General features: G+C 41.9%; 1 protein-coding gene across 4 annotated transcripts in view; it reads left to right on the top strand.

The window, feature by feature from the left end:
* The window catches only part of PALM2AKAP2 (PALM2 and AKAP2 fusion), a 264,728-nt gene that overhangs the window by 34,876 nt on the left and 202,254 nt on the right, over window positions 1-27,598 (top strand). For 2 of the 4 annotated variants that reach the window (XM_051789325.1, XM_051789322.1), the window contains exons 1-2: window positions 11,199-11,756; window positions 11,911-11,991. The exons of 1 other annotated variant lie outside the window; for it this stretch is intronic. In XM_051789325.1, coding sequence (XP_051645285.1) covers window positions 11,472-11,756; window positions 11,911-11,991 — 366 coding nt within the window. In that variant the 5' untranslated portion in view covers window positions 11,199-11,471. Of the gene's footprint in view, window positions 1-11,198; window positions 11,757-11,910; window positions 11,992-27,598 lie in introns of those variants that run through there. One more of the 4 variants, XM_051789323.1, reaches the window with a different exon arrangement.

Genomic DNA, 27,598 nt, shown 5'->3' with positions numbered 1-27,598 from the left:
GTCAGCTAAGTATGAAATTCCTCCAAACTGTACAGGCTTTGCTGTTTCAATCCTCCCCAAACCCTGAGCAACTGGGCAGACAAACTTGCACAAACTACACAGCAGTCATATGGGTCACTGAGATGACCTTGAAGCTGTGAATTCCCAGATACACTTTGCAGCAGGAATGCAAGTCATGGAGGAATGCAGTCAGTTTTCTGAAGGGGGGAAACCTTTCATGGCAGAAATTTACCATCCGTACATGGATTTGGGTTCTGGACCCAAGCATCAAGGCAGACAGATCCAGACTGTGAGGTCTCCCCCATCAGTGCATCAGATTGACACTGCACTCCTCTGCATCCTGCCTGTGGCCTGCAACCATGAGCCCTCTGCCTTGAGGATCTGCAGCCAATCCACCCCTGGAGAGACAAGCAGGCACGTGTCACAGGTTTGATGTGCTCACCGTCTCCTCCTTACTTGAGATGACGTGATAGTGGTGAAAAGCTGCAGCGGAGTCTGTCTGAGTTACCAGGATCAGGGTGGTCTTTGCCTTTGATGGTGAACGGAGAAGGCCAGCAGATGGATTTGTTAGGCCATCCATAGCATAATGTCTCAGCTGTTCATATTCACAGAGAAAGCATTGGGATGCCTGACCTAAAGGAATGACATAGAGTACTGCTAAGGTTCAGTATCAAGGCATGTGATCCTACACCTGTCAAATTAAATAAGCTTTCCAGAAGTAAGCTGGTTGGAGATGAAGCCGGTTGTTTTATGTGCTGTAAAGGCAAGATGCCAATGCTGAGGCTGGGTAGGATTTTTAGCATACCTGGATCACAGCATGCTTTTTTTACCAAGCACATAAATGTATCGACTCTCCCAGTCATGATCATGTTCATCATTTATGATCCATGGTCTCTCTATGTCTCTTGCTGGAGTAATGTGATTCCCTTGATGAACTGGGGAGGAGGCAGAAGTGGCATATCCAACAGCCCCATCAGTCTCCATGACTCAGCAGGGAGTTACCCACTAACTGAAGAGAGGCACTAGTGCCCTCTCAGGCCCATGTGGCTCTTCACAAAGCGCAAATGTATAGAATCTTCAAGGCTGGTCAAAAAGCAAGAGGAAGCCAGCCCCCCACACCCTCTTTAGAAATAAAGGAAAACTTAGCCAGAATGGTGATTTGTGAACTGGTGTATCGTCTCATTAGCATCACCAAAGTGGAAGGACACTGGCAGCTAGAAGGTGACAAGACTCAGAGTTTTGGTTGCTTCACACTGCGCTTGTAGGGAAGGTTCTCTTCCTCTTTCTTTTCTCTGTAAAACCAGTCATGAATGTAGAATTACATTCTTCCTGAATGTAGAAGTTAGGACTCAATCGCAGCGGTAACTGCCACTTGTGTTAGCAGATCCCTGAGCATCAGACAATTTGCGTATCCTTAGCTCATGACCAACACTGGACAAAAGCTTAAAGAAAGGGTTTTGAGCTGATAGTTTTTACCTCCCAAATGACGAGAAGTGCTTTTCAGCAGCAGAGGAGCCCGGTACAGTACAACTGCCAAGCATAGCCCTGCAAAACGAGAAGATCTGGCATGGTTCCATGCAGGTCGGCACCAAAAGCCTCAGTGTCAGCAGGCAAGCTGCCACACACACAAGCAAAGGGAGGAAACCTCAGTAAAAACATTTTGATGTGAGGCACTGGGACTCTGGGACTGTAAGGATTAAAACACAAAACCCAGCTCTATGTATTAATTCCTTCATTTGGGTTTCTGTACCATTACTTTGAAAATAATAAGCAAAAAGCTGGATATGATTCAAGCACAAGAATTAGCACTGGTTGTCCCTATGGATCTGTGGCCTGCAAGTTGTCTGTGCTGACCAGCCAGACCAGTTCATTCCCTTTCCACTCCAGAAAATCCAATTTCCTCTTCCCACTTAACATGCTGTGTCCTGAGGAAGTTTAAGTTTCTTGAGGTGGAGATGCCTGTCATACATGCAGTTAAAATGGATTAACAAGTTCTGCTGAAATCCCAGTCTTGGTGATTCTGATCTAAGTTCTCACCGAGTGAAAAATAATGCATAGAGATCCTCACCAGAAATTTGATTAGGGGGAAACCAGCATAAGCAATCACAGCTTCAGCCTGGATGCCTTGATTTAAAACTATCGTGATTTATTTTTCATTTCTAGATAAGCCTTGTATAGGTGTTCCTCTGCACGTGCAGCTGCAATCAGAGATGTTTCCACAGGCTTTGCAACAGCCTCTTTGGCAGCATGAAGAGATATTTAAGGAGTGGATGGGGCATGAGAGTAAACAAGAGACTTTTGTTTGAAGCTGTGGAAATGTGATTAAATTAAGCCACACAGACCAAATCCTGTCTTTCTCCTTTTCAGAAGCAAACATGAAAGGATATACATTGAAAAACATGGATTTAAACCAAAACCAGTCAGTAGCAACATGAGAGTAGGGAGAGTTAATGAACTAGTTTTCTACAAATAGTCTATTCAGCCTAAAGAAAGCTCCTTGTTGTATACTTTTGTGAATAAAAACTTAGATCAAAGTTTGTTTAACATTCTTTGTCCAAAATATGTTTTTAAGGAAAATACAGGAAAACAAAAATAGTTGTTTAAAAGTAGCCCCTTTCAGGATTTTGTTCATTTTCTAGAGAAAATAGAAGTTTCAGAATATGTTCTGTGTGACACTACCTAGAAAATTCCACCTTATTTTTAGGAAGAAAGGCACTTTGCTAGATGAAGACATAGAACTTTTCATCTAGCTTAGGCTGCAGTCTAACAAGGTCAGTGCTAGCAAGCTATGCACAGCATCTTTGAGGTTAGCTGCAGTGGACATTAGGTAATGAAGTGCAGCTGCCTGTTATTTATTACTATTAAAGATTATCCAGATTAATGGATAAATCTGTCCATTTCATGATTTATACTAGCAGTGGGCTCTATACAGTCTCTTGAGTACTTTCCAGAAATACTTGATGTTGCGGAGAACGTTGCTTCTAGACTCAGGTGACTCTGAGCTCTTACACATTTTCAGAGTTAGTGTAAAAACTTGGAAGCTTTGGAAGACATGCTGATGGGGAATTAATAGAGAGTGGGAATCTGGCATTTATAGGTCAACTTTTGCTTCACTGTTACATCTCACAGAAAAGATACTCAGACTCCAGTGACCCTCATCACCTCTCATCAACCATTTAAGAACCTGACACCCATGATGAAATGGTAAATGCATAGGAAAGTGGCTTTTTTCCTCTCGGCAACTGAAGGGAAGCAGCATCTGTGGGTCTCAGCCCACGTTCAGTTTCAGTTCAGAAATAGGAGGAAAGAAGAAAAGTCAACCAAACGTTTTCATACTTCAAGGACTCGTTATGGTGGTGGCCCAGTCAAAAAGGCACATGGATTGTGTTAGACCAGAAACTGCTTCAGGTGACCCAGTAGCATTCAGTGAAAGGAGAATCTTGCATCTAAAATCTTTGTTGTATCAAAATGGGTATTGTTCCATTAAAGTGAGGATTTCCCCATGGGATATCAGAAGAACCATGTTTTCTCCTAAAATAATTTTGGTTCACCATCTCAATGAGGCATTTTTCCATTGTATCCCCTTTCAAAAATGCTAATGAAGGAGTTTTTAAAAAGGAAATTCCTTCCCGTGTTCATCACTTTTCAGTAAGGGCTCTTGTTCTGGGAGCAGTGCCATCCTTCTATTTGTTGTTTGAGATGCATGGTGATTTTAATTAAGTGGTCATTGTCTGTGTGCATCATGGTGGTTGCCTTCGGTGACCAGAGAGCTATAATTAAAAGCTTGCAAGGCAGCTGAAATTTTTGCTGTGGCCCTTTAGAGGATTGTGAGAATTTTTGTCTTCAACAAAGAGACTCCATTCTCCTTTGGGACAGTTTTGACTTGGATAGTCTCAGGTATGACATTGGCAGTGGGATTGTGGCAGTTATGAAATGTTCATAATTCAGAAGCCCTGAGCAGGAGTTACTCTTATGGGGGCTCCATGTGGATGAACTCCTGTCATTCATTCCTCACTCCTGCTATCCCTGCATCCCATGTAGAACTTTCCAAAGTACAACTTGCTTTGTTTGTTCAGCTATGGAAGGAGTCCAGTAAGGTGAGTGACCAAGGTCCTAGGCACTTAAGACATTTGAAACATTGAATCTGTGCTTTAGGAAATGAACCTCTGTCAGAGGGAGACTGTGAGTGAAAAGGGGTGCCAGTCTTATAGATGCCACATAGGAGCATAGAGTGCAGTTTCCTTAGGTTCAGAAACTGGATTCCAGTATACATATGCAGGGAGTTTGTCCCTGGCTTGTGTTTTAAGTGAAGCAAAGCTTAGCCAGGTGGCTACAGGATTTCAGGGAACTGAGGCAGAAAAAGTCTTGGAGGAAAGTGCCTCAGGGAGTAAAGTCAGTAGCTTACATTTATGTGGTGTTGATGGTGTAATAGTAGAGCAAAGTTGGATCTCGGAAACAAACAAGTGTAGGCTCTGGTTCTGCTTGGAGCAGGGTGGAAGAGGAGCTTCAGGAGGAGGCATTTCCCATAATCTGAAACAACATATATTTCTCAGTGCTCAAAACAGACAAGCCTCCAGCTTTCAATTATGGAGGCTGAGTGGCTACCCGTAACAAAATTTTCACCAAGTTTAGTCATGCAGGACAATTGGCAGAAAGTGGGCATTGATGATCCAAAAGGAGCAGGCACCACCACTCTTCAAGGTGTGTTTATTTTGATGTATCAATGTTTTTGCTTCAGTTCTGCATCCTGCCTCTTCTAGTGCTGTGATCTGTATTTCATGCTGTTCACAACAGCAGATAGTATTCAGAACTGGAGTTTGCAAAGTGCTGCCAATACTGGGTTGTATCATTGCAACTGGTAGAGATGGTTGCTCTCAGGAGAGGTTCCTGCTCTTCAAACACAAGAGGAAGATAAAAGAGTTGACCAGATGTGAATGAAGAAAGTGGGGAAAAAAGGGAGAAAAGCAAAACAAAAAAGAAAAAAGGGAGAAAAATAGCATCCTGTTTTTCTTAATATTTTCTTTCCCATGAACCATTGCTGCTGTACAGCAAAAGATGAAACAAGCATACAGATTTGATTTCACTTATGAGAGATATGCAGTCACCACAGTCAAAATGGTCATTTAAATGACCCCCCTGGGGAAAGTTTTGGTTTTCATGACGGTGGTTTCTTGGGATTATGAGAACTGCGGGTTGAAATTGTTTGCAGAACCTAGATACTCCTTTTCTCCCAGAATTCTGGGTGTCTCTGAACTGGCAGCAGAATAATGAGGGGTCAGCATTTCTTTTGCTTGCGTTTTTTTTCCTTACTCCCTGCCCTAAAAATACATGTGTTTTAAATACAGGTGGAATAATTTCTGCCAACTATGGAGAGTGGAGAAAATAATTGTTTGCTGAAGAAATTAATGTGATTATTTGAAGACAGTTCTTTATAACTGTTTTCCTTGCTTTGAAGCAGACTGTAATTTTTCCTCCATTTGTGCCATTTTTGTGCCATTTATTTTGCATTTTCACGACAGGCAGGAGCTCACCCTCTTCCATCCGTTCCTCCACGGCAGGCAGGACACTTGTCTGGCATGCAGGATGAAGGCAGTGGGAAATGATTCACTGAAACTACTGACGGTAGCTCCTCCAGTGTTGTGCCACCCTTCTCCTCAAGGTTCATGTGATCCCTGTTGGGTTTTTTGCTGAGTTGGGAATGTTTTCTTTTATCCCACCATCTTATTTTGGATCCTTGTACCATACCTTTGCTTGCCATCAGGTTTAGGCACGTACTTTCAGAGTGAGTTCAGTCAAATAGTGCTTAGCTTCTGTGCTGCTCCACGGTGTGCTTTCTGTACAGGTCTGAGTTGGCTTTAAACTGAAGAAATCAGGTGCTTCTGCCACTGCAAGGGGAGCAAAGGGTTTCACCAAGTCTTTACTGCCCCAGGGATTGGTAGAGGTATATATTTCACCACAGATGGTTCTGACTTGGTGAGCTGAGTAATCTCTGTATCACTTCCCACGCTTTGCAGGCAGATTCCAACAAAAATTATTTCGTAGTGGAAAACTGAGGTATTCTGTGACTGCAGAGAAGCATTTTGGTGTAACTTTTTTTTTTAAAATCTTGTGCTTGTTTTGAGTTTGGTTTTTTTTTTGTGGTTGGTGGTGGTGGTTTGTGGTTGTTTGGGTTTTTTTGACTGTAGCAGTTTGACAAGTGTAATACTAAACTGTAGGTTATTTTGATCAATGTAACACACTATTCAGATAAAGAAGTCAGTGGTTGTTAGGGTTAACATGAGAGAAGGACAAGCATACAAAAACTTAACAAACACACTTAAAATCATCTGTGGTTCAGGGGCTTCTTGAACCAGATGTAATTTCAGTTTCTGTAGTAACCCTCACAGTACTCCTTCGGATTGTCCCCATTACCTTATAGAACCCACAGCATCCTGACACATGGATTTCCACAGTAGACCATTGTCTTGGCTTCAAACTGCCCCATCTAGTTTCACTTGATGCCCCTTTTTTCCTTACAGGAGTAGACAGAGTGAGCAGTAGGTGTCCACTGGCTATTTCCATGATTTTACAAATCTCTGTTTGGTCCTCCCAGTGCCTCTTTTTCTTCCAAGTGCATGGTGTCTTGCTCAGTTTCTGATATATTTGGCTTTTAGCAATAGGAAAGTGGTAATGGCCAACTTTTGAGCTAAGAATTTCATCCTTTGCAGAATCAAGTTTCTTGGAAAAGGTGTTGCACACCTTTTGCACATCCATGTGTGAATGCCTGAATACAAATCTCATTTTTCCAAGATGTGAGTCACCTTGCTGCTTGACCTATGTTCTTTTCCCATCATGTAGGTCTGAGTAAAAAAAAAAGAAAGTATTTTCAGTTTCCAATTTTCCTTGTAAGTCTGGTGAAGGGAGGGGTGCAAACTTTAAATCTTATTTTACTCACTGATGTCTCAAATATTCAAGGTGCCCTGAAAATACCTCCCAAGTGGTACTCTTCTACCGTTTGGGAAAGGTAACCATGATGACCATCTGTATTCTTACAAAAGCAGCACACTTCAGACAGGCATAAATCCTTTCCTTTAAACATAACAGTAACAGTAAAACTGATGTCAGTCTTTTCCACCTCTCTTCAACCCAGTTTCTGTAATCCTCAAGCAAACTTATTTGTTTAAAGCAGGCACTTTATTTGTGACAGGACCCTTAGAAATTCATAACTCAGCAGGCATACTTGGAAAAAAAATTATCTATAAGTAGATGAACAGAGTAATGAGGAACATTTACTGACTTACCCATAGAAAAGTGCTTTAACAAATGCTCAAAAGTGCTTTATATCCCAGCGTTTTCAGTGAAATTCTGCTTGAGTGGGGGCTGGTTTCATTTTCTGAACTTCTAAAATCCTTGGCATGCTGGTTTTGGTGGGATTTTTGTGATCCAATCCAATCTTCTACCACGCTTTTCTAGAACCCACCCAGATACACATAGAGTTCCAACCTTCAGTGACTGGGAGAAACCTAAATTGAATGTGATATAGTGACCTGAAAGTGAAATGTCCTGATAGCTGATTCACATAATCTTTGGGGGGGAGGGGGAAAGTACTTTTGTTGTCATATTCCGTAATGTTCCTCAGCCATAATTTGGTACAAAATCAGAGGGTAGAGGCATACACTCAGACTGACTGAATGCCAGTGAAATGGAAACATGAGCAATATTCCAATTTAACTCCACAGAAACCCACTAGTTAGTAAGTAGTTCAAGTATTTTAGTGCCTGCTGTGTTGCTGCCTACAGGGAAAATACTCTAAGTGCTTCCCTTTTCTCAAAAAGAAAAGAAATTTCCATCTATCTTTTATAAGGCTGTCTTGTCACATCCATTATACAGCATGACACAACCAGCCAGAGGAGGTATTGTGGTGGTTTCCATTGTATGTTTAGAGAATAGGTTTTTGTGAAAGGTAGAATACATACATACATACATACATATTGTGGTGGTTTGAAACTCCCAAGAATCTAATTTTTAAGTTCAAGCCCCCATCCCACAGTTTGTCCCTGTGAGAGTGTTTAGTGATGGTATGGACTTGATATCTTTTTTACCCCACGTGAAGAGTTTTCAGACAAAACACGACCATTCCTTACTGGGGGAAGGGGAAAATATTTACACCCACATATATATTTACATTAAATTAAATTTCTCCTCTTCTTCAATAGAAGTCCAAGAAGAAAAGAGAAAAGTCTATCACTTCTCAGGCCACAGTTCCTTCATTTCAGTTTTTGTGGCACTGGTTAGTGTCCTTCATTTTCCTGAGGCAGCAGATTTACGTACGGCAGTCAGGATTTTGTTCTTACTTTGTGGAAATTCCAACCCCGAGCCCGAGCCTTCGGGGTATTTCCTTGTAGATCTTCACTCCTCTTGGGTTAGGACATTGAAGGCAGCTTTCAGTTCAGTCTTACCAACGCTCTTTTGCTCTGTCTGAGCTCGACAGCATGATAGAAACAGCAACAACAGCAGCAGAGGGCACGGCCTCCTCCTCCGCATTCCATCCTGGCTCAGCTCTCAGGACAGCTCAGGGTTTTCAGCTCCTTTCTCTCTCTCTCTAGCTGCTGCTGCATTTCAAGACTCCCTAAGGCTTTGGAAGTCCACCCCTCTTCAGAAAGTCTCTGGTTTTGGGAAAATAATACAGTCTTACCCCAAACCAGCTCTGTTGAGTTTACCTCTGTTTTGTTGCCCACTCTCCCTGCTGCAGGAACATCTCTGCGTCTTTCAGCCAGCTTCACATTATCTCGTTGCTACTGGCTATCTTTTTGGTTTTCAGCCATCACTGTCTCTGTTCAGGGCTGCTCCGCTGCTGCTTTCAATGTCTTCTGCTGCTACTGACAGTAAGGAAATTTTCCAGCTCTTGATTACGGGACCCGGTCCAGCTTTGACACTATACCGGGTCTCCCATAGCCTCGGCTGGGGGCTGGGAGCCTGGGGTCTGGGGGCCAAGGGGCTCACTGGTCCCCTGCCTCCTCGTGGCTACCTGCCTTCTACGCTGTCTTCACTACCTTCTCTTCCGTTTCTGTGGGTATGTAATTTCCGTAGGGCACACGTGAACTGTTGATTGGTCCAGTATTATCAGTGGGGCAAACCATTCTTCATTACTACCTCAGAGAAAAGGTTTTTCATACACATACATACATACACACACACACACACACACACACACACACATATATATATATATACATGCACACACTTACAAATGTAGATCAGTTAACTGTGAAAATGTACATGCCTTGTGCTGGCCTGTGGAATGTCAAATGTGGGGTGCTAATGCCTACATATTTGTAATCCAATATTTTGTCATCCTGCCAGCTTGGCACAAAAGGGCAAAATTATCCTTATTCTGAGAATATCAGACCATTAACTCAAACATCTTTTAGAACTACTTTTTTCCAGTCCGTGGACAACCAGCTATTTGAGGAAATAGCAAAGAACGAATTCTGGTTTTCAGACTCTGAAGTACACTGTTAGTATTGCAGAATGAAGAAAATGGCAAGAGATTTCCCTGAATAATGTTGAGTTTTTTAACCACGGAACCATTCAATATCCTACCTCATTCAAAAATGCAAAGGGATAATGTGAATTGGAGGAGTGATAGGAGGGATGACCCACAGACTATCAGTTTTGTATAAGAAAGGATTCTTAAAGTGCGTGCATAAATTCTGTATGTGTGTAAATACAAACCATCTTCTGTGTGCACAGACCAGTGAGATGTCAAGAGCAGCACCACTTGTGACATTTTAGTTATCCAAAAAGCTAATTTTCGTGTTCAAAAACAACTTCAGCAGACCAAGAGGAGGGACATCAAGATGATTAGAGGGATGGAGCACCTCTCCTACAAGGAAAGACTGAGAGAATTGGGTCTGTCCAGCCTGGAGGAGAGAAGGTTTTGTGGTGACCTGATTGCAGCCTTCCAGTACCTGAAGGGAGCCTACAAGAAACATGCAGAGGGATTTTTTACCTGAGTAGGTAGAGAAGAAACAAGGGGGAATGGATTCAAACAGAATGAGAGTAGGTTTAGATTAGGTGTTTGAAAGAAATTCTTTACTGTGAGGGTGGTGAGGCACTGGAACAGGTTGCCCAGAGGAGTTGTGGATGCCTCATCCCTGGAAGTGTTCAAGGCCAGGTTGGATGGTACTCTGAGCAGCCTGGTCTAGGGAAAGGTGTCCCTGCTCCTGGCAGGGTGGATGGAGCTAGATGATCTTTAAGATCCCTTCCAACCCAAGCCATTCTGTGATTCTCTAATTCTGTTCTATGAGAATGTTTTTGTTCAGCAGTAACATTCTTGCATACTTCAGACAATGGGGAGTGTGTGTGCATGTATGTGTGGTGTTGGCATAGGCATACATGAATAATCAGCATGAAAGAGTGTGCAGTGTATTACAGAACTGTTTGACATATGCATCATTTGACTACTTCACCTCTTCTGGGTACCTTACACCAACCTTCTCATCGCCATTCTGATGTCTAACTCTTTGGCAGAAGTGGTCCAGGCAGTCACCTACCTCCTTGTTTTGAGTAAGCCTGACACTGAATAATAATTAAAAAAATATTCAGATCTTCCTTGTAAATGTAACATTTTCCCTCAATATTTTTGATGTCCTGGTTTGATGTCCAAAATAAGAAAAATTAATTTCTGCATAGGCAGCCTCTTATCATATACTCCTTGAGGAAAAGACATGAAGGTTTGAAATCCCTGGAAAGCAGAGATTTCCCAGAGCATTAGTAGGGCACCTAGAAATGAGAAAGAAAAATTCCTTTGGGGATTTAAGGATTCCCTAAATGTCTTCAAACACAACCTTACAACTACTGAAATATTTAAATTTTAAAAAAAAGCTTTTGCAGATAGGGAATAAAAAATATTGTTCTAGTAAAAACAGAGGCTGGTATGCTTATTGACTGCCTTCATTTGTTAGTCCATCTTGGCTACAAAATCTAAAATGAGAAAAGGCCTTCAGAAGAGGGAACCTGATCCAGGATGGGGATGAATGGGTGAGAAGAAACGCTCCCCACAAGGTACAGAAGACTGACAAAGGCAAACAGTTGATCCTTTGTAAGAGGAAGGTGTTGAAGGGTGGGAAAGCAGTTTGTTCTCCTCTTGAAATGCCTGGGAGAGTTTGCTGCCTACTGAAGGGAGCAGCCTGGGCACAGGTGAGTGCTGTGCTCATGAACAGGACCATGAAAACCCTCAGCTGAGGAAATGACTGTGCTGTCCTTGGTGGCACTTGGTCAGTCCAACTTCTGGGACCTGGTAAGGGCCAGCTGCTAGTGTGTGCTGGTAGCTTGAATTTTAAACACAGCCAGCTACTGATCCCATATACTTTGCAGGTAAATCCTGTGCAGTCTGGCTTAAACATCTTCTTCCCATTGAGCCCAGAGAAAGCCTTACCACCAGCCTTGCTGGGGAAAAATGAAGTTGCAACTGGCTCCCTTCCTCTGTGATGCCATCCACTGCTTTTGTGACACCTTACTGTCGCACAATTGCACCACGCTATCCATGTTTTTGGCCCAGCATCTCAAAAGCAAAATCACATCTTTGTCCCTTTAACTTCTCTCTCAGCTGTTATGCCTGTTTTCTCCCCTCCTCTGGGACTGTGCACTCTGTTGCTGCTCCGGCTGCCGGGAGCAAGCGAGCAGAATTTCTCCTGCTGGCAAGCAACCGGCTCGTCTGGGGCTGGCATCTTCCCAGAACACTGCTGTTTGCATACCAGCAGGCAGAAGAGCAGGTGAAATGGGACTGGTGACATCTGTACAGATGCATTTGACTGCTTAAATGCTGTTACGAATCTGCTACCCTTAAAGCCTCCGCTTCTCTGACAAGATCTCTCTCTCTCTCTCTCTCTCTCTCTCTCTCTCTTTCTCTCAAATAATTTTTCCAAGGAGAAAAGGAAAAGGCAGACTGAAATAGAAGGCAAGAGACAACAGCTTGAGGACCAGATACTTCAGCTGCAGCATTTCAAGGTAAGGGACTGATGCCAGAAATGATGGATTGACTAAATCTGTTCATTATTAGACATGCAGATCACACGTCTGAAAGCTGGGAAAAGCCCACTCTGACATGAAGCAGCATTCACTGCCGAAGCCTATCTCTTGCAGTGATCATGTCCTGCCTGCTTTTCATTCTGTGTTTCATGTACAGAACCACGTTGTTTAAATGGTTTAGGAGCATGGAATCGGGAGGGTGTGAGTGCAGGCAGCACAGCTGTGCTGTTATTATTAAACACTGTTATTTATTATACATAATGGTAAGACACCAATCGCTGTGGATTGGGTGTGCACTGCATGGCTTCAGTGAGCACTTTCTGTCTGCAGAGCTGCATTGGATTTCTCTGGTGCCTGTCATTACATTTCGTGTGTGTGTGTGTGTGTGTGTGTGTGTGTGTGTGTTGCAGAAGGAGTGTTAGCACCCTTCTCTGTATGTGCATAAAGATTTAAATGTAGGATGAAGTTATTATGCATACATGGCATAATAAAATGGGCATGTATGTACATGCAGGGAAGGTGTTGATGCTTATGTGTGTGTCTACATGGAGAGGTGCCTTGATATTTAAGAAGGTGCTGAGCAACCCCAGTTCCTGTTGGTCTCCATGACAGCTGCATATAGCATCGTTTGAAAGCCATCCTTGCCATTTCTATCATTTATCCCTCCTGTCAGTAGCATATTTGTGCATAGCAAAGATAAGAACAAAAACATACATGTGATCTTTTTATAACTGGAAAGCAATTTTTGGTCAGATCTTCTTAGATTAGTTCAGTAGGGGAGCCTGAGGAATTTCAGTGATTAAAATACCTGAGAAAGATGATCAGAACTGGACAGTTTATCCTTGCAGCAAGAGAGCTGAGCTGTGTTTTTAAAATTAAGATATTTAGGTTGCTTGTGGAATAATATATGTATGTGTGAGCAATGCATCTGCATGGGGAGATGATGCACAGAATATCTCTGCCCACACATGCACTTGAAGACCAGACTTCAAGTTATGCTACAGACAGGATCTTTCTCCTGCATCTCCAAGACCCCGCTGTCATGTTTTGCAAACTATTCCCCCTTTTCTGGTAAACATGATGCAGTTAAGCCCAAGTAATTGATGTCAGGCTACACAAATGCCCCTTCAGGTTTACCCCCAGTCTGTGAATGTCACATATTGTCTTTGGTGTTTCCAATAAAAGATGTGATTGCATTTCAGTGGGGTAACAGGATTTGCCATTTTGTTCAGGCTGCCATTGACAACAGGCAAGGCACATTTTTTCTGATGACTGTAGGGTGATGCAGCAGGGCAATAAGATGCTGTTCCAGTACCTTAATAATGTTTGGGTTTTTTCTTTTTGCTACAAACTGATGACTTCCTTTATCATGTTAACTGTTTCCAAGCAAACTGAATTATGATTCTTCATGAAATTCTTTAAGAAGAGCCTTTTGGAAAGCCAGTTCTGTCAATTCCCTGATTCATCTGATTTGTTTTGATGTAGCTGTTGCTAAAATGAATTTTATCATCATGCATAAGAAAAAGTAAAAACCCTCGAAGTGGTGCAGTGGGATCAGCCCCTGGCTGATGTAGACTGGCATTGCCTTCAGCCCTGCTATGCTGATTGCCACTAGTGGAGGTTCATTTTTGCTGCATGGTTTTCTTCAGTGACACACTTGAAAAATAGCTGTTTCCCTTCATTTTTTAGCCCACAGGCTGGAGCAAGAGCAATAATCATAGAGGAAGCTAAGGGGAGATCAAGGCACAGAAATTTAAGGGCACAGAGATTTAAAATGGCAGCTTTTTCAGCTTAAAGCACAGTCAGACTTAAGGTCTGTAATGCTGAGTGCAAGGATGAGCAACAAGATGTGATAGGATCTTCCCTACCTCTGTGTTCAGTGGCATCACTTGTCACCAAAGGACAATTGTGCTGCTTTTACAGGAATGGTCATGATTACTGCTGCTCCAGGATCTGCCTGTACCACCAAACAACTGTCTGTTGGGAGACATAAATAAGGTGATAGCAGAGGTCCAACTGGGATTGCAGAGTTCATATTCATTGCTGCTAGGACCTTCCTAAAAAAAATAAAATTAAAAAAAGGAATGTAGCAGCACTGGCTGGTAGTGTTTCTGTTTCTCTATGCAGACAGACTAAGCAAACTGCATTTTCTTTTAATGCGTCGTTCAGTGTTTTGCTTGCTTAGTGGAGTGCTGACCAAAATGGTATTTGACCTGCCAGGCTGATTTGTTCGTTTGCAAAGCTGTGTATCCTCCTCCCACCTGCCCAAGGCTCTCACTCACCTCACCCTGCTTGTCCTGAGCCTCTCCAATTCAGGGGCTCCAAGTCTAATATGAATATAATCCCCCAGTCTGATATGGCTCCTCAATCTGACACACAGAGGTCAATATAAGTGCATCTATTTTCCTTCAGAGTGCTAGGTAGAACATGAATTATTTCCTGAATTATGTGGATTTCATCTAATTCTGTGCAAGACATAAATCCAGGCTAAAAGACCAGCTTTCCTAGGAAGCCCCTGTATTTACTCAAAATGCTGTGAGGCTGTTGATGTCTGTGTAGAGTGTAAGGATTTCATATCAGTGTGCATTTAAAATCTGCTGTGAAGAAACCTTTGAAAAAAAATCTGGGTTAATCCTGTGTCTGCAGTGTCTGAGTTGATCCCACAAGCATAAGAGCTTGAATTCACCCAAAGACAACCAGTATTCAATGGATTTGCTTCATTTTTGTGAAATGTCAGAGTAATTTTCGTTCTAAAATAACACTGTGTAAAACAGCATGTTTAGTTACCTCATAAAGGTTCTGGAAGCTACAGTGTTTCTGATAATTTCAGACAATTTTATTCATATTGGAAAAATATCTAATGGAAATAGTTTATTGCAAGTGTTTATGCTGTATTACCTATTTTCAAGTTGCTGATGCCAATTAGACCTCTGACAAAATGACTTTACCACCACTTCGTTCATTTTTCCCTAGTTACATATCTGACTGAAAATAAGGCAGCAGCAGGTGCTGCCCATTGTTTTAGGCAGAGCAGCCCAGCAAATACTAGACCACTAAAAGTCAGAGCTGAATGTGAGCAAGGTTTTGGCAACACATGTTGCAAAGGCTCCTAAGAATGAGGCCGGTGGCTTTATGGCTGAGGATGTAGGACAAAAATGTGGCTCAGCTACTGACGGTCTGTGTGAGATTCAGAGTTAATCAAGTGAAACCTTCCAAGCATTAAAATCTGAAGTAGGAGAGAATCCAGGGTAGTATAGGATCTAAAAGCTGAATTCCCTTGTTGCTGACAATGAAAACCATATCCCCTCTCCTGCGAATCACTGCAAAGTACGGACATTGGTGGGCCCATGTAGTACCTCCAGGCCACTGGGGCTCTCTGTTGAAGGCAGGAGGAGTATTTGTCTACTTTGCAGTCAGATGTGTCATTGGAAAGGCCCTTGGTGTGGGGAAAAGTATAAAGATGCTTTGAAGCCCCATTTTTTGAGACTTAACAGGTTCGTTTACTCTAATAAGAGGCAATTTAGAGGAGTTCTCCTAACCTCCCCCCGTTCCAGTCCCTAGTGCCAAAATAATGCTTTTCCCTTCATATAATACAAGGTCAATTTTGTTGTGTTTTTAACAAGACAGAGTTTCAACTTCACCCCTTAATGGTTTCTTGGCTATATGCCTACAAATGGGGCTTGGAATGTCCATGGGAATTGGAAGTGCTACCACCTTCTGTAGTTTAAAATCAGAGAAGTGGTCAAAATTCACCTTACACCAAACACCCTGTGCACAGTCCAAATACACTGCCTGCAGTATCCATCAAAATGATTTGGTTTCTGGAGAAAGATAAAAATTTATTTTGACTGAATAGTTGAACAGAAGGTTCAACCTGTGAGCAACAACTTTTTTTATTAACTTGTTCAGCTAGGCAGCAGTTGTGCAGGCCTGTTTTAACAGAGATGTTTACTATTTCAAATGAACTCCAGGGTAGAAGCATTTCTTCCAAGATCTGGCTGCCTCTGTAGTTAGTTGAACAGAATTTCTATAATTGTTTACTGTAGCTCTGTTTGGTGGCCGATGGTAATAAAATAAACAGCACAAAACCTCCTAATTGGATGAAAAATCACTTCACTGCAGTTACTTTAACTATTACAATAAATCCATTTTCCACAGTTATTTTAGTTCTGGAGTGGTATAAATATTAGGGACCTATTTTTGTTAACATTTGCTTCCTAAAGACTGCAGTTCATGAACACAACCTCTAACATAATTACATCTCTACTCTAAAGGAAAGGAAAGCCTTTTTATGTTAGGAGATTTTGTTAGAGTATGGTTTTAGCTGAAACTAACTCTTCTATAAATAAATTTTAATTTTATAGTTCCACAGTTACATTGTTATCCTCAATTTATTCTATTCTTATAATAATTGCTGTCAGAAAATGTTAATAGGTGTATCTGTCTTTCTCTATATATATACAACATTGTGGAAAAACAGAGATAACTTTTGCCAATGAAGGAATCTTGTTACTTCTTTGTCATGATTCCCTTTAGGATTTTCAAGTAAATTAATCCTTAAACCAAATGGCAACTCAGTCAAACACACAAAAAAAGTTTGATGATGTCATACAGTCTCCATTCCTTACAGGGTCAGCGCAGTATTTCCCAAAACCTAGTTTAGAGATGTGGGACAGTGAAGATGATATCTGTTGCTCTTTCCTTATCCACCAATGCTTTATGGCTCTGTCATAGAAGGCTACCATATCTGTCAGACATGATTTAGTGAAGCCATGTTGACTGTCACCAATCATCTCCTTGTTTTTCATGTGCCTTAGCATAGTTTCCAGGATGATCCTACTCTATTATCTCACCAGGGACAGAGGTAAGACTGACTGGCTTATCATTGCCCAGGTCTTCTTTATTTTTTCCCTTTTTAAAAATGGGGGATATGTTTCCGCTTTTCCAGTCGCTGGGAACTTCACCAGTCTGCCACAACTTCTCAAATAAGGTGGATAATGGCTCAGCTCCCTCTTCTGCCAGTTGTCTCATCAGATCCCATGGACTTGTGCAGCTTCAGGTTCCTTAGGTGCTCTCAAGCCTGATGCTTTCCTACAGTGGGTGGTTATTCCTTCTCCCAATCCCTGCTTTTGCCTTCTGTGTCTCAGGCTGGAGCACTTGCCCGTGAAGACTGACGCAAAAAAGTCATTGAGTACCTCAACCTTCTCCATGTCTCAGGTGATCAGGACTCCCATTTTCTTCTAGAGAGGCCCCACATTTTCCCTGGTCTTCATTTTATCCCGGACATATCGGTAGAAACTTTTCTGTTGTCCTTCATGTCTCTGGCCATATTTAATCCCATCAGGGCTTTAGCTTTCCTAACGTGATCCCTGGGTGCTTGAACAATCTCTTTGTATTCCTCACAGGCCACTGTCCTTGCTGATACTGTCTATTGGCTTTCTTTTCATGTTTGAGTTTGCTCAGGAGCAACTTGTTCATCCACACAGGTCTCCTGGCATTTTCTTCTTTGTTGGGTTGCATTGCTCCTGAGCTTGGAGGAGGTGATTCTTAAATATCAACCAGCTTTCTTGGGCACCTCTTTCTTCCGGAGCTTTATCCCATGTTAGTCCGTCAAACAGATCCCTGAAGAGGCCAAAGTCTGCTCTCTTATGTCCAGGGTAGTGAGCTTGCTGTGCACCCTCCTTGCTGTTCCCTGAAACTTGAACTCCACTGTTTCGTGGTCAATGCAGCCCAATCTGCCCTTGAGCTTCACGTTTCTCACCTGTCCCTCCTTGGTGGTGAGAACAAGATCCAGCATAGCATCTCTCCATCTTGGCTTCTCTGTCACTTGGAGGTGAAAGTTATCATCATGGCATTCCAGGAACTTCCTGAATTGCTTATACCCTGTCTGTGTTGTCTCTCCAACAGATATTGGGGTGGTTGAAGTCCCCCATGAGGGGGGTTTGTGAACATGAGGCCACTTCTGTCTGTCTACAGAGAGTCTTATCAGAAGTTCTGGGGCATGGAGAGGTTTAAGCTAATTTGGAGAGAAATTTGTATTTTGAGAGCACAGGGGACCCCTGTTTGTCCCATTATGTGTATTAGCACCTTTGGGCTGATGCCCACCTTACCCTGGGAAGTTTGTCTACCACTAGGATTTAAACTGAGAATTGAGAGGCTCTCTGCCTCTCTGCTAACCTGTTTTATGATCCAGAAGAGAAATCCAGATTTATTAAGCCACAAAGGGAGTGGGAGAGGGAATAGGACTGCACAGCATAACTATTTAGGGCTCTGCTCTACCTGTATTTCTTAGAGAGTACGAAACCTTAAGATATCTTTACTGAGAAGTACCACTTTGAAAGGAGGGTTTTGAAAAAATCCTTGTATGCTTTTTTTTTTTTTCAAATAGTCAGAAAACAAAGTAACTATCCCCAGTTAAAATCTTTTAGTCATAATAGAATATCCAGGCCAGCTACACAAATTGACGACTGCAGAAAGATGAGAGCTTTAGTCATTTAACGGATGTTTCTTATCTGCTTTTACGTCACTGAAACACCACTGAGTATACTGTAATTATTCTGGTATGAACCCGTACAGGCAGGACTGCCTTGAAACACATCAAAATTGGCACTGACATTTTAACCAGTAACCAGGTCCTTCTAGCACTTCATAGCCACTCTGGCAGATTTTTCTTTAGCCAGACTATGTCAAAGTAGCTGAAGGATGCTTACCTTGCTTCGACCCCAGGCCCTCCCAATGGCCTGAAACATGCTCAAAAATGAGTTCACATTACTTGAATCCAGCTTTTTAGAACAATGAATGTAAAAAACTTTAAGACTAGAAAAGAAAGGAATCTCTGAAGTATAGCTTTTCTTTTTGCCTCTTTTGACTTACATGTGTGTGTGGAAAGGAGTGATAAACTGAAGCCAAGGACAGATTGAAGTTAGAGAAGAAATTATTCTTTCAGGAGACAATAGTAAAAAGAATTGTGGCTGTGTAGTAATGATGATAACTTACAAAGCCTATTTGTTTGGGGGGAAGACGTCTGACAATTTTAGAAATCTGAGACTGTTCATTATTCCGAAAAGGGTTATTTTTAAATTATTTTTACTTTTCTCACAACCATACTTTACTTCCTTTGAAAAACTGAAGTGAATACTCAGGGGAAACCAAAGCATACCCAAATTTCTGGCACCAGGAGGTAAAAGTGTGATCAAATTCTTTTCATGTGGGTATCTGCAAAAGGGGGTCTTATTCAATTTTTTCAGTCCAGTCACATGAAGTCCAGAAACTTCAGCTAGCTTGAAGCTATTTTTTATTCCACCTCCAAAATTCCCTGGGAATCAGAGAAGGTCTCATGGAGTTATAATTTATGTGTGAGGCAACCCTGGAGGTCTCCTTGTGCTCCTGTCAACAGAAGCAGGTTTGTCCCATGCCCATCCTCATCCCATTACATTTGGACTCTGCCCAGAATTAGAAATCCCACACTTCCTTTGGGAAACCTGCTCTGAGGTCAGGCCACCATTGTCATTGCAGCATCCCCTTTTGCAAGCTGTGTCCCTGCACTGCTGGGACAGCCCATCACCTCATCCCTCTCCTCACCCCTGCAGCAGCCAATGACGCTTGTTTATGGTCTATTCTCATCATGATGCTTAACCTTGCCACAGGTGGGATACCAGACAATTGCACAGAGCCATCATTATCATCTTGCCATGAAGAAGTCTGAAATTTTAAATGACTTCCTAAAGAGACATACTGAAAAATAAACCCTAACTCTCCAGCATAACCCCCAGCTCTCCAGCTAAGGTGTATGCGTGATTGATATCACCTGTTACTTCAAGCAAAACTTCCTGGTAGCCTGGATGCTTAGAAAATGTATGAGGAAAAGAACCTGTGTTTGACTTAACTGTCACCTTATTGTTCATTGTGTTTCGCCTCAATTTCATCTCAACTCTATAATGATTATTAGAAATTCTTACCTTGTATCAGGCTTTACCTGTGATCCCCTTCACTGAAACTAGTCTGTACAGACCGGGGCTCTGTGGCTGATGAATGATCTAACAAGAGAGACACAAACTTCTTGTCTACTTTAGAGTCTTGACAATGTCTCTTGCTGTGGTAGGTTTCCTTGCAGCCGAAACAGCTTGGGTTTTAGTTCATCTTCTTCATCTTTGTGTGGAAACAACTGTCTACTTGATTTACAAAGTTAAATAAATGGGACCTGAACAATTTAAAAGCAATGCACACAAAATATTTACACTGGTGATCTTGCTAATGAATGGGAAGTTTACTCTGAAAACATAAACCGATTGATGCTTTTTTCCCACAAAACTTCCTAATTCGGCATTTATGTACAGCTGCAGTTTCAGTTCCTGTGAGTTTTTAAGCAGACAAAGCATGAGACCTTCATGAAGAAGCTATCTATAGCTATCATCATACCCATCCCTCAGATCGCTTGCCATAGCCATGCTTTCCCTGTGCATCTGCAGCTCCAGCTCACACTGAAGCTGTGCTGTCACAGCCCTTTGCCTTACCATGGGGGCACCAAGCCAAGATGCAGCCCTTCCCCAAGTGAACACAAATCATGCCAACTTTCTCAGTCTTCCCTCACCCGTTTCTGCAGTCATGTTGCACTGTTTAACGTGTTCCTGTCTGCTCTGTTGCTGTGCTGAACGTGTGCTTTGAGAAAAAGCAGTGGCTGAGTAAATACTCAGGGGAGCTGAAGGGCCGTCAAATGTACCAGCTACAGCAAGCAAACAAGAGGGAAAGATTATTTCTGCAAAGTCTTTTGGCTGTCATGATTCCATGTGGTAGTTATAATAGTGTCTGTTGTTTATCTTTATTTACTTACTTGCTTCTTTTGTTATTTATTTCCTCATCTCCTCATATGCATCCCCTTTATACCCCCAGCCCGGTGACTCACTGATGCACTAGCAAAACTCTGTTACTCCAGGAGCTATAGGAAAAGAGGATACAGGGGTCTCTGGGGACAGGCAGAGCACTAGTCCCTTTGGTGAGTAGACTGCCTTGGAGATCCTGGCCTTGGTGGTCCACTGCAGTAAGGGTTTTATGAAAAGGAAAAACTCAGACAAGTTACCTGTACCTGTGTGGCTGAGAAGAAGCTTAGGAAGAGGTTAAGCCATCAGTCTCTAATGACTGGTCACAAAAGGTTGTCAGTTGTGGTGACCACATCTAAATAAGCTGGAAAAAATTAAGTTAATGTGTTTTAATGTTCTGTGTGATGAATACACATTAACCAACTGCTGGAAAATCTTTGCAATTCTTGGACTAAATGTAAGTTCCTTAAAAAAATTTTAAGATATCACTTCCTTAACATATTTCTAAGAAATGTTTTGTTCATTTCCTGAACAAAGAATAACAACAACAACCTTGCGACTCTGCAGGATAATATTTAATCTGCTTTATAAACATGCTATTTGCTCTTGGCTTGGCTAAGCTTCACCAGCTATCATAGCTTTTTTGTTGAATCATACTTATGTGAGCTATGGCATTGTGATTGAAGTAAAGACTACAATCCAGCTACAAGTTTTTCAGTTTGGTTTAATTCCCTAATCTGGGCAATCCTTGAATCATATCCATCTATCATGCAGACATGCTCTTTAGGCTAAAACAAGTGTCTGAGATAACTGGAAAGGCAACAAAAAGTTTTGCTGCTATGCAAAACCAGATCATACCAGCAAGCTGGAAATGACTGCTTGTCCTGTTCCAGGGACAGTCATACCGTACAAGGCCACATCCATCTTGCAGCAGAGCAGAGTTAAATCTCTCGTGTTTGCTGAGGACCACACCTCTCTTTTGTTTTGCAAGCAGATTCTCTCACAATGAAAACCCACATAGGAAAACTCTGCATCAATCTGGGCAGAGTCAGACTGTTTCATTCGCCTAATGGAAGATTAAATACTACAGCATCCCTCAGGAATACATTTTGAGAAGCTATTTATTTCTAGATGGACCTACCTGCCCATACAGCTTTTGCCTACAGCTCCTCTCTGCATTTGCGTGTTTAGTCATAAATGGTTAAGGGCATCTAACATACCTGCTTATGCTGCAGCCATGCAAATAATCTTTCTTTTTTTGTGTCTTTTTTTTGGAAGGTAAGGGAAGGCCTGCTGGCAAAGGAACAAGTCTTTCTATAATCTCAGTACGTGTCCCAGTAACCTCTTTGCTAGTGCTGGCAACACTGCTGCGCGTCAGCAGGTCAGACCCAGACATGCTGGGTAGCCTGTACTAGCTGGGTTAGGGCCAGCTGGATGACTGGGGAAGCCGCACAAAAATACAGCAAGCAAGAGATGCAGTATTCAGAGTGGCTAAAGGAACAAGGTAGGCAGGACAAGGGAACACTCCCAGAAAAGTTTTAGTAGTGGTCATTCCTACACTTGTGTCCCTTGCAAACTCAGTTTTATCAAGGCAGATGCTTGTGAGCATGCATAAGCAGAGTAGGCTCTGCTGCTCTGGGAAGCCTTCCCTCTTGTAACTGATCCAGTAGGTGACAAACCTGCAGTCCCTGGATGGGGGCTCCAGGTAGCTGCCAAACAGCGAAGTCAGGCTCATTGCTGCCTCCAGAGTTCCAGATCTGCCTGAAAACCTCACCCTCTTTATACTCAGGGAACTTTCTGAAATGCAAAGAGCCAATCTGAAATGCAGCCAGTTATGCTAGCACCCTAATGGGTGTATTTGGGGGTAATATCTGACTCACACTGACAGGTAAAAGAAGAGGTCTGTTGCACTCTTTTAGTAGGGCATAGACTGTTTATATGCAGATTTGAGAATATGGGGAACTAACCTTTTAAATTCATGTTTTTTCAAGACAAATACTGAATGCAGAGAGAGAGAAAATAATTTCATTTTAAAAAATAATTCCACTATAATTTGTAAATGTCTCATGATCTTCAAGCCTCAAAATGCAAAGACTTGGCAAAAATTCAGTTTGGCAAAGTTTTCAGTAAAAGCGCCTTTGATGTTGTCCTATTGGTTGCGGTGGAATTACATCAGGGATCATTATGGCAGGGGAGGTTTAGGTTGGAGATTAGAAAGAGGTTCTTCAGCCAGTGGGTGGTTGGGCACTGGAAGAGCCTCCCCAGGGAAGTGGTCACAACGCCAAGCCTGACAGAATTCAAGAAGCATTTTAATGATACTCTCAAAGACATGGTGTGACCCTTGGGGATGGTCATGTGCAGGGCTAAGAGCTGAACTTGATGATCCTTGTGGGTCCCTTACAACTCGGCGTATTTTTTGATTTTGTGATTATTACCTGTTTTCTGTGACAGAGAAGACCATCATTACCCTCAGTAGTCCACATCCAGAAATGTTTCTCAAGAGCAAGCACATTTTATTGGATGAGGCTGTCTTGGGTCAACTTTTGAACTTTGTTTCTCCTCAGGAATATCATCTTCCTTGAAAATTCTCTAGCAGACAGAAAAGTGCTCCACTTTAGCAAGCACTGCTTTCAGGAAGGGATAGTACTGATTGCCCCTCTAAGAACTTGCAAACACAAAAAACACCCAGAGTTCTTTGAAGGAACTACCTCGAAAGGTAGCAGCACAGCAAGGACTGTTTTTATGTTGTCATAAAATGTCAAATAGCAAGTCTGGCAAATGCATCTGGTCTCAGTTTAAGACACTGTCATACTGTATGTGGGACTGGAAATGTGTTATTCATATGAGAAACTTTACGGAAGTTGGTTCGAAATCAGCAAGATCAGTGGTTAGAATTAATCAACTTGCACAAAGCAGGGAGTCAAGAAGTGACATGGAATAGGCATAAAGGTATATGAAAAGGGTACTAAAAAGTTTTACTTGCTGTAATAAAATGTCCCCTGATATTTAAACTTTTGATGCAATAGTAAAGCAAAATGCAGCTTTACTGAAAGTAAAGATTTTCTTTGCATACAGCATTAATTCTACTGAGTGCATTTGAGAAGCTATGCATTATTTCCTTGCTAGCACTAAAAGTAAACAACTTAAAGCCCTCAGGCTTTACTGTCCTGAAGCATGAAACTGGAATAAATAGCACGTAAGATTGCTGTGCACTACTTTTATGGTCAACACTGTGTCTACTCATTCAAACATTTGGCACGATTTCTTTCTGTCCTGTCCAACATCTGTTCACTTATTTCTGCCCTCACCATGCTTTCTTCACATAATTGTGACCTGGGTTTTTTCCTTTTTTCATGGTGCAAAAGCCACTCTGTATTCCAAAGTTTTAACAAATTAAACAGAGTGGAGCTGCCAGTTATCTTTCAATCTCAGTTCTGTGCAGACAAACCAAATCACCTGAGAGCAGTGGCTATCTAGAGCATCGCAAGATCAGTGCCCTTTCCAGTTCAGTAACAGCAAACCTTTTTAATGACATGATCTAATTTCTGCTGAAGGATTTAACCCAGAACAAATTGTTCTCTTGTAGTAAATGAAGGAATACTTACACCAGACTGTACATAGCATAGCTGTTGCTGTATCAGTAAAGCAGTGCCTTCTGAAAGTACAACACTATATTCATAATATTCACATATTTCAGTATTGGAATGAGCTGTACAAATGCCTGTATTTTTACAGTGAAGTGTCAGGCCACTCTTGGAGCCTTCTACAATTTTGACAGCACCTAATCATACAGCACAACTTTGGTGCATAAAGGAGCTCCAAGATGCAGTAGAGAGTTAAAGCAGACAATGAAGAAGCAATGCTGAAATACTAGTGCTTTTGGTTGTTTAAGTCACAGACCATAAAGCAAATGTACAACATTGTTGGGCAGGGGTAGCTCATACAGATAGGTATTTTTGGGCTCCATCCTCATGCAAGCCCTCTGCTTTTAGCACATTCGAGAAACACCTCCTATTCGTCCTGGGATAAGATTTTTTTTAAGAAGCATAACCCAAATTTCATAGCTGTGGAGGACAGATGGCAGCAAACTCTTTTGTTTCCAAGCCACATCTGGCTCTCATTTGCATCTGTCTGGGCTGTCTTGATGTTGTCTGCCTCACTAGACTGTCTCGTACTCAGGAGCTGTGCCCAGGCGACCAACACAGCCCTACCTATTGTGCCCTACCTACCCTTGGTCTCATCATGTGTCCCAGAGCCTTCCCTACATGTTTCTGATGAAAATGCCCTGGGAAATGTTTGCTCAAAGCAGGTGAGAGATTCTTCCACCCCTGCCCGCTGCTTCAGCACTATACCAGTCATCTGGCATGGGAGAAAATGTTTCCTGCATGTTTGACCAACACCCCCTGATGTGGACCTGCCTGTTAGCCTGTTGTATTTGCAGTGAGTGTATAAATATGCACAAGCTCAACAGCTTGCCAGATAGACTCTCTGCATTATAAGAAATGCTTCTTATATGGGTTTCCATTTCCTGGCCTTCTTGTCTAAATTCCTTGGTATAGTATTTAACAAATGCCTTAAATTTCATCTTAAAAAGGAAAGTCAGAAACATCAAAGCTACCACTTTTCCTGTTTTATATAAAATATGCTGACATTTCACCCAAGAGGGAGGATTTTTAGTAGATCATAGCATTCTTGTTTCTAAATATGTCTTTTAAAAAATCCCATTGATATTTTCCAGTTTCAAATTCATGCTATTAATAGGTCAAAAAAAAAAAAAAGAAGTTTCTACAAGAATGAAACCATGTGATATTGTAGCTTAAGTATTTCACATAAACAGAGACTAAAACAAAAGCTCAACAAAGTATTTTGTGTACAGCAGTTATACTGAAGGGACCAGCTTCTCCATGTGTGAGCATAGCACGAAGACTCTGTAAAAGCACATTGAAATACGCCTGGATTTTGTCTGTCCTCCTGTAGCAAATGAGGAGTGACTGCTAACTGAATGTCTTCAGTGCTGTCCAAGCAGCACTTCGTCAAAGGCTTTATTAGCACTACTGGAGCTACATCTGAAACAGGTTTAAAACAGAGAAGACTGCCTTCATCTTCAGAGCGTAGTCTTTAGAAACTTGGGAGTTTTTTTCCAACTGAGTATCACTCCAGGTTGTAGATTCGAGACTACAGCTAAATATGATACATGCAGCAACATAATTCCTCATCCAACTGGTCCACATTTCAAAGAAAAGTCAGCCATTTGCAGAAGAGCAGTTAACCTTCACAAGGCTTTGCACTACATCTAGCCCAGCAGGTACCTGCTAAGCTGTGCTACTGAGACTTTTTAAATACCAAAGCACAGGTTGTTAAATACTTAGCACCTTAAGAACTGTAAATCCATCTTTGGCTCCCTCACTTTGCTTCTTGGTACATGTGATGACTTGGGAGTCCTCAATAGCACAGTGAGTCTGAATGAGCTGATGAAAATTCTATCCAGTAATCAGCTCATTTGAACACGAAAGCAAAGATGGCACAGAAAAATTTCACTACCAGCCCATGAAATGTGGCGGAAAACACTAACAGATGGTAATGCCAACAAAAGGAGTAGAAAACTGCAGAAGCTGTGGCTGGAGACAGCCATTCCTAATGTTTTGGGAACTAACACCTTGAAGGCCATGAGCAAAGCTGAGTTCAGCTAGGTAAAGAACGTCACCAGCACCAGCAGGTCCAACTGTTGAATGTGACTTCATGGGACAAGAGCATGACACCTTTTCTGTCATGCAGATGTCCTAATTTATATAGATATCACTTTAAATTCACCTAAAAGTCCTCTCATGCAGAGCACAGTTAAAGCCAGTGAAAGGTGGAGTAATTTATAAAGTATCATTTGCTTGTGTGTTTTGTGTTGCTTTCTGTCTGCTGTCTTACTAAAATCTAATTACCTGATGTCAAGTAGGTTATGGAGTGACAAGAATAGTTTGTGCGTAGATACTATGTCTATAAATACACTCAAAAACTAGCCAGAAAGCCTTGTCTGTCATGTCAAAAATCTTTCTATTTTGGGCAAGGTTGGAAGCCTGCTTTTGGTGGTAAATATTTTCCCTTTATACATAGATTGCTCAAGTCAAGTTCCATTCCAACAACAACATGGCATTGAAAGGACACGCATGCACGTTGGGATTGCCTCTGAAATCCAATTTCCTTGAACTGATGATTTCCTTATTAACTCCTCTTCACAGGAAAGGAACTGGTTCCTTGAACTAGCACTGACAATCACTTCGCAGATTCAAAACTAAGTCTCCCCTTTACTGATCAATGCAAGGGACATGTTTGGTTAGTCCCTTGGCTGACCTTTTTTTCCAACATCTCAGTTTTCTTTTTGCCAAGGGGCAAAGTCCTGCTTAGCTTTGGGCTCCTGATACAACAGGTGCTTGTCCTGTCTGCCAACTGATCTACCACATTCCTCTGGTAGGATTTCTGCCAAACAGGGAACACAGATGTGCTATGTAAAGGATGGCTTCCAACCAGTGCACCTCCACTAGTGAACTCTCCTGGAAAAGCTGCAGCTGGATTAAACATGCAGGGTGAGGTTGTAGACAAGTTTTTGGTGTAGAAAGCACAGCAAAACCCCCAGGAATAATTCTGTTGGATGAAGGCTATTGCTGCTTTCTACGACAGTGTTGCTGTGCCCTGGGATACCCATGGTTTCTGGAAGACTTTTGTTCATTTGTTTAATTTGCGTCTGCCTAAGAGGTGATGTGTGTGCTTATGTGTATGTA

The sequence above is a fragment of the Manacus candei genome, unplaced genomic scaffold (assembly GCF_025592945.1).
Source record: "Manacus candei isolate 608988 ecotype Guabito, Panama unplaced genomic scaffold, ASM2559294v1 h1tg000027l, whole genome shotgun sequence".
NCBI lineage: Eukaryota > Metazoa > Chordata > Aves > Passeriformes > Pipridae > Manacus > Manacus candei.
This window is presented reverse-complemented; position numbering and strand designations above follow the sequence as displayed.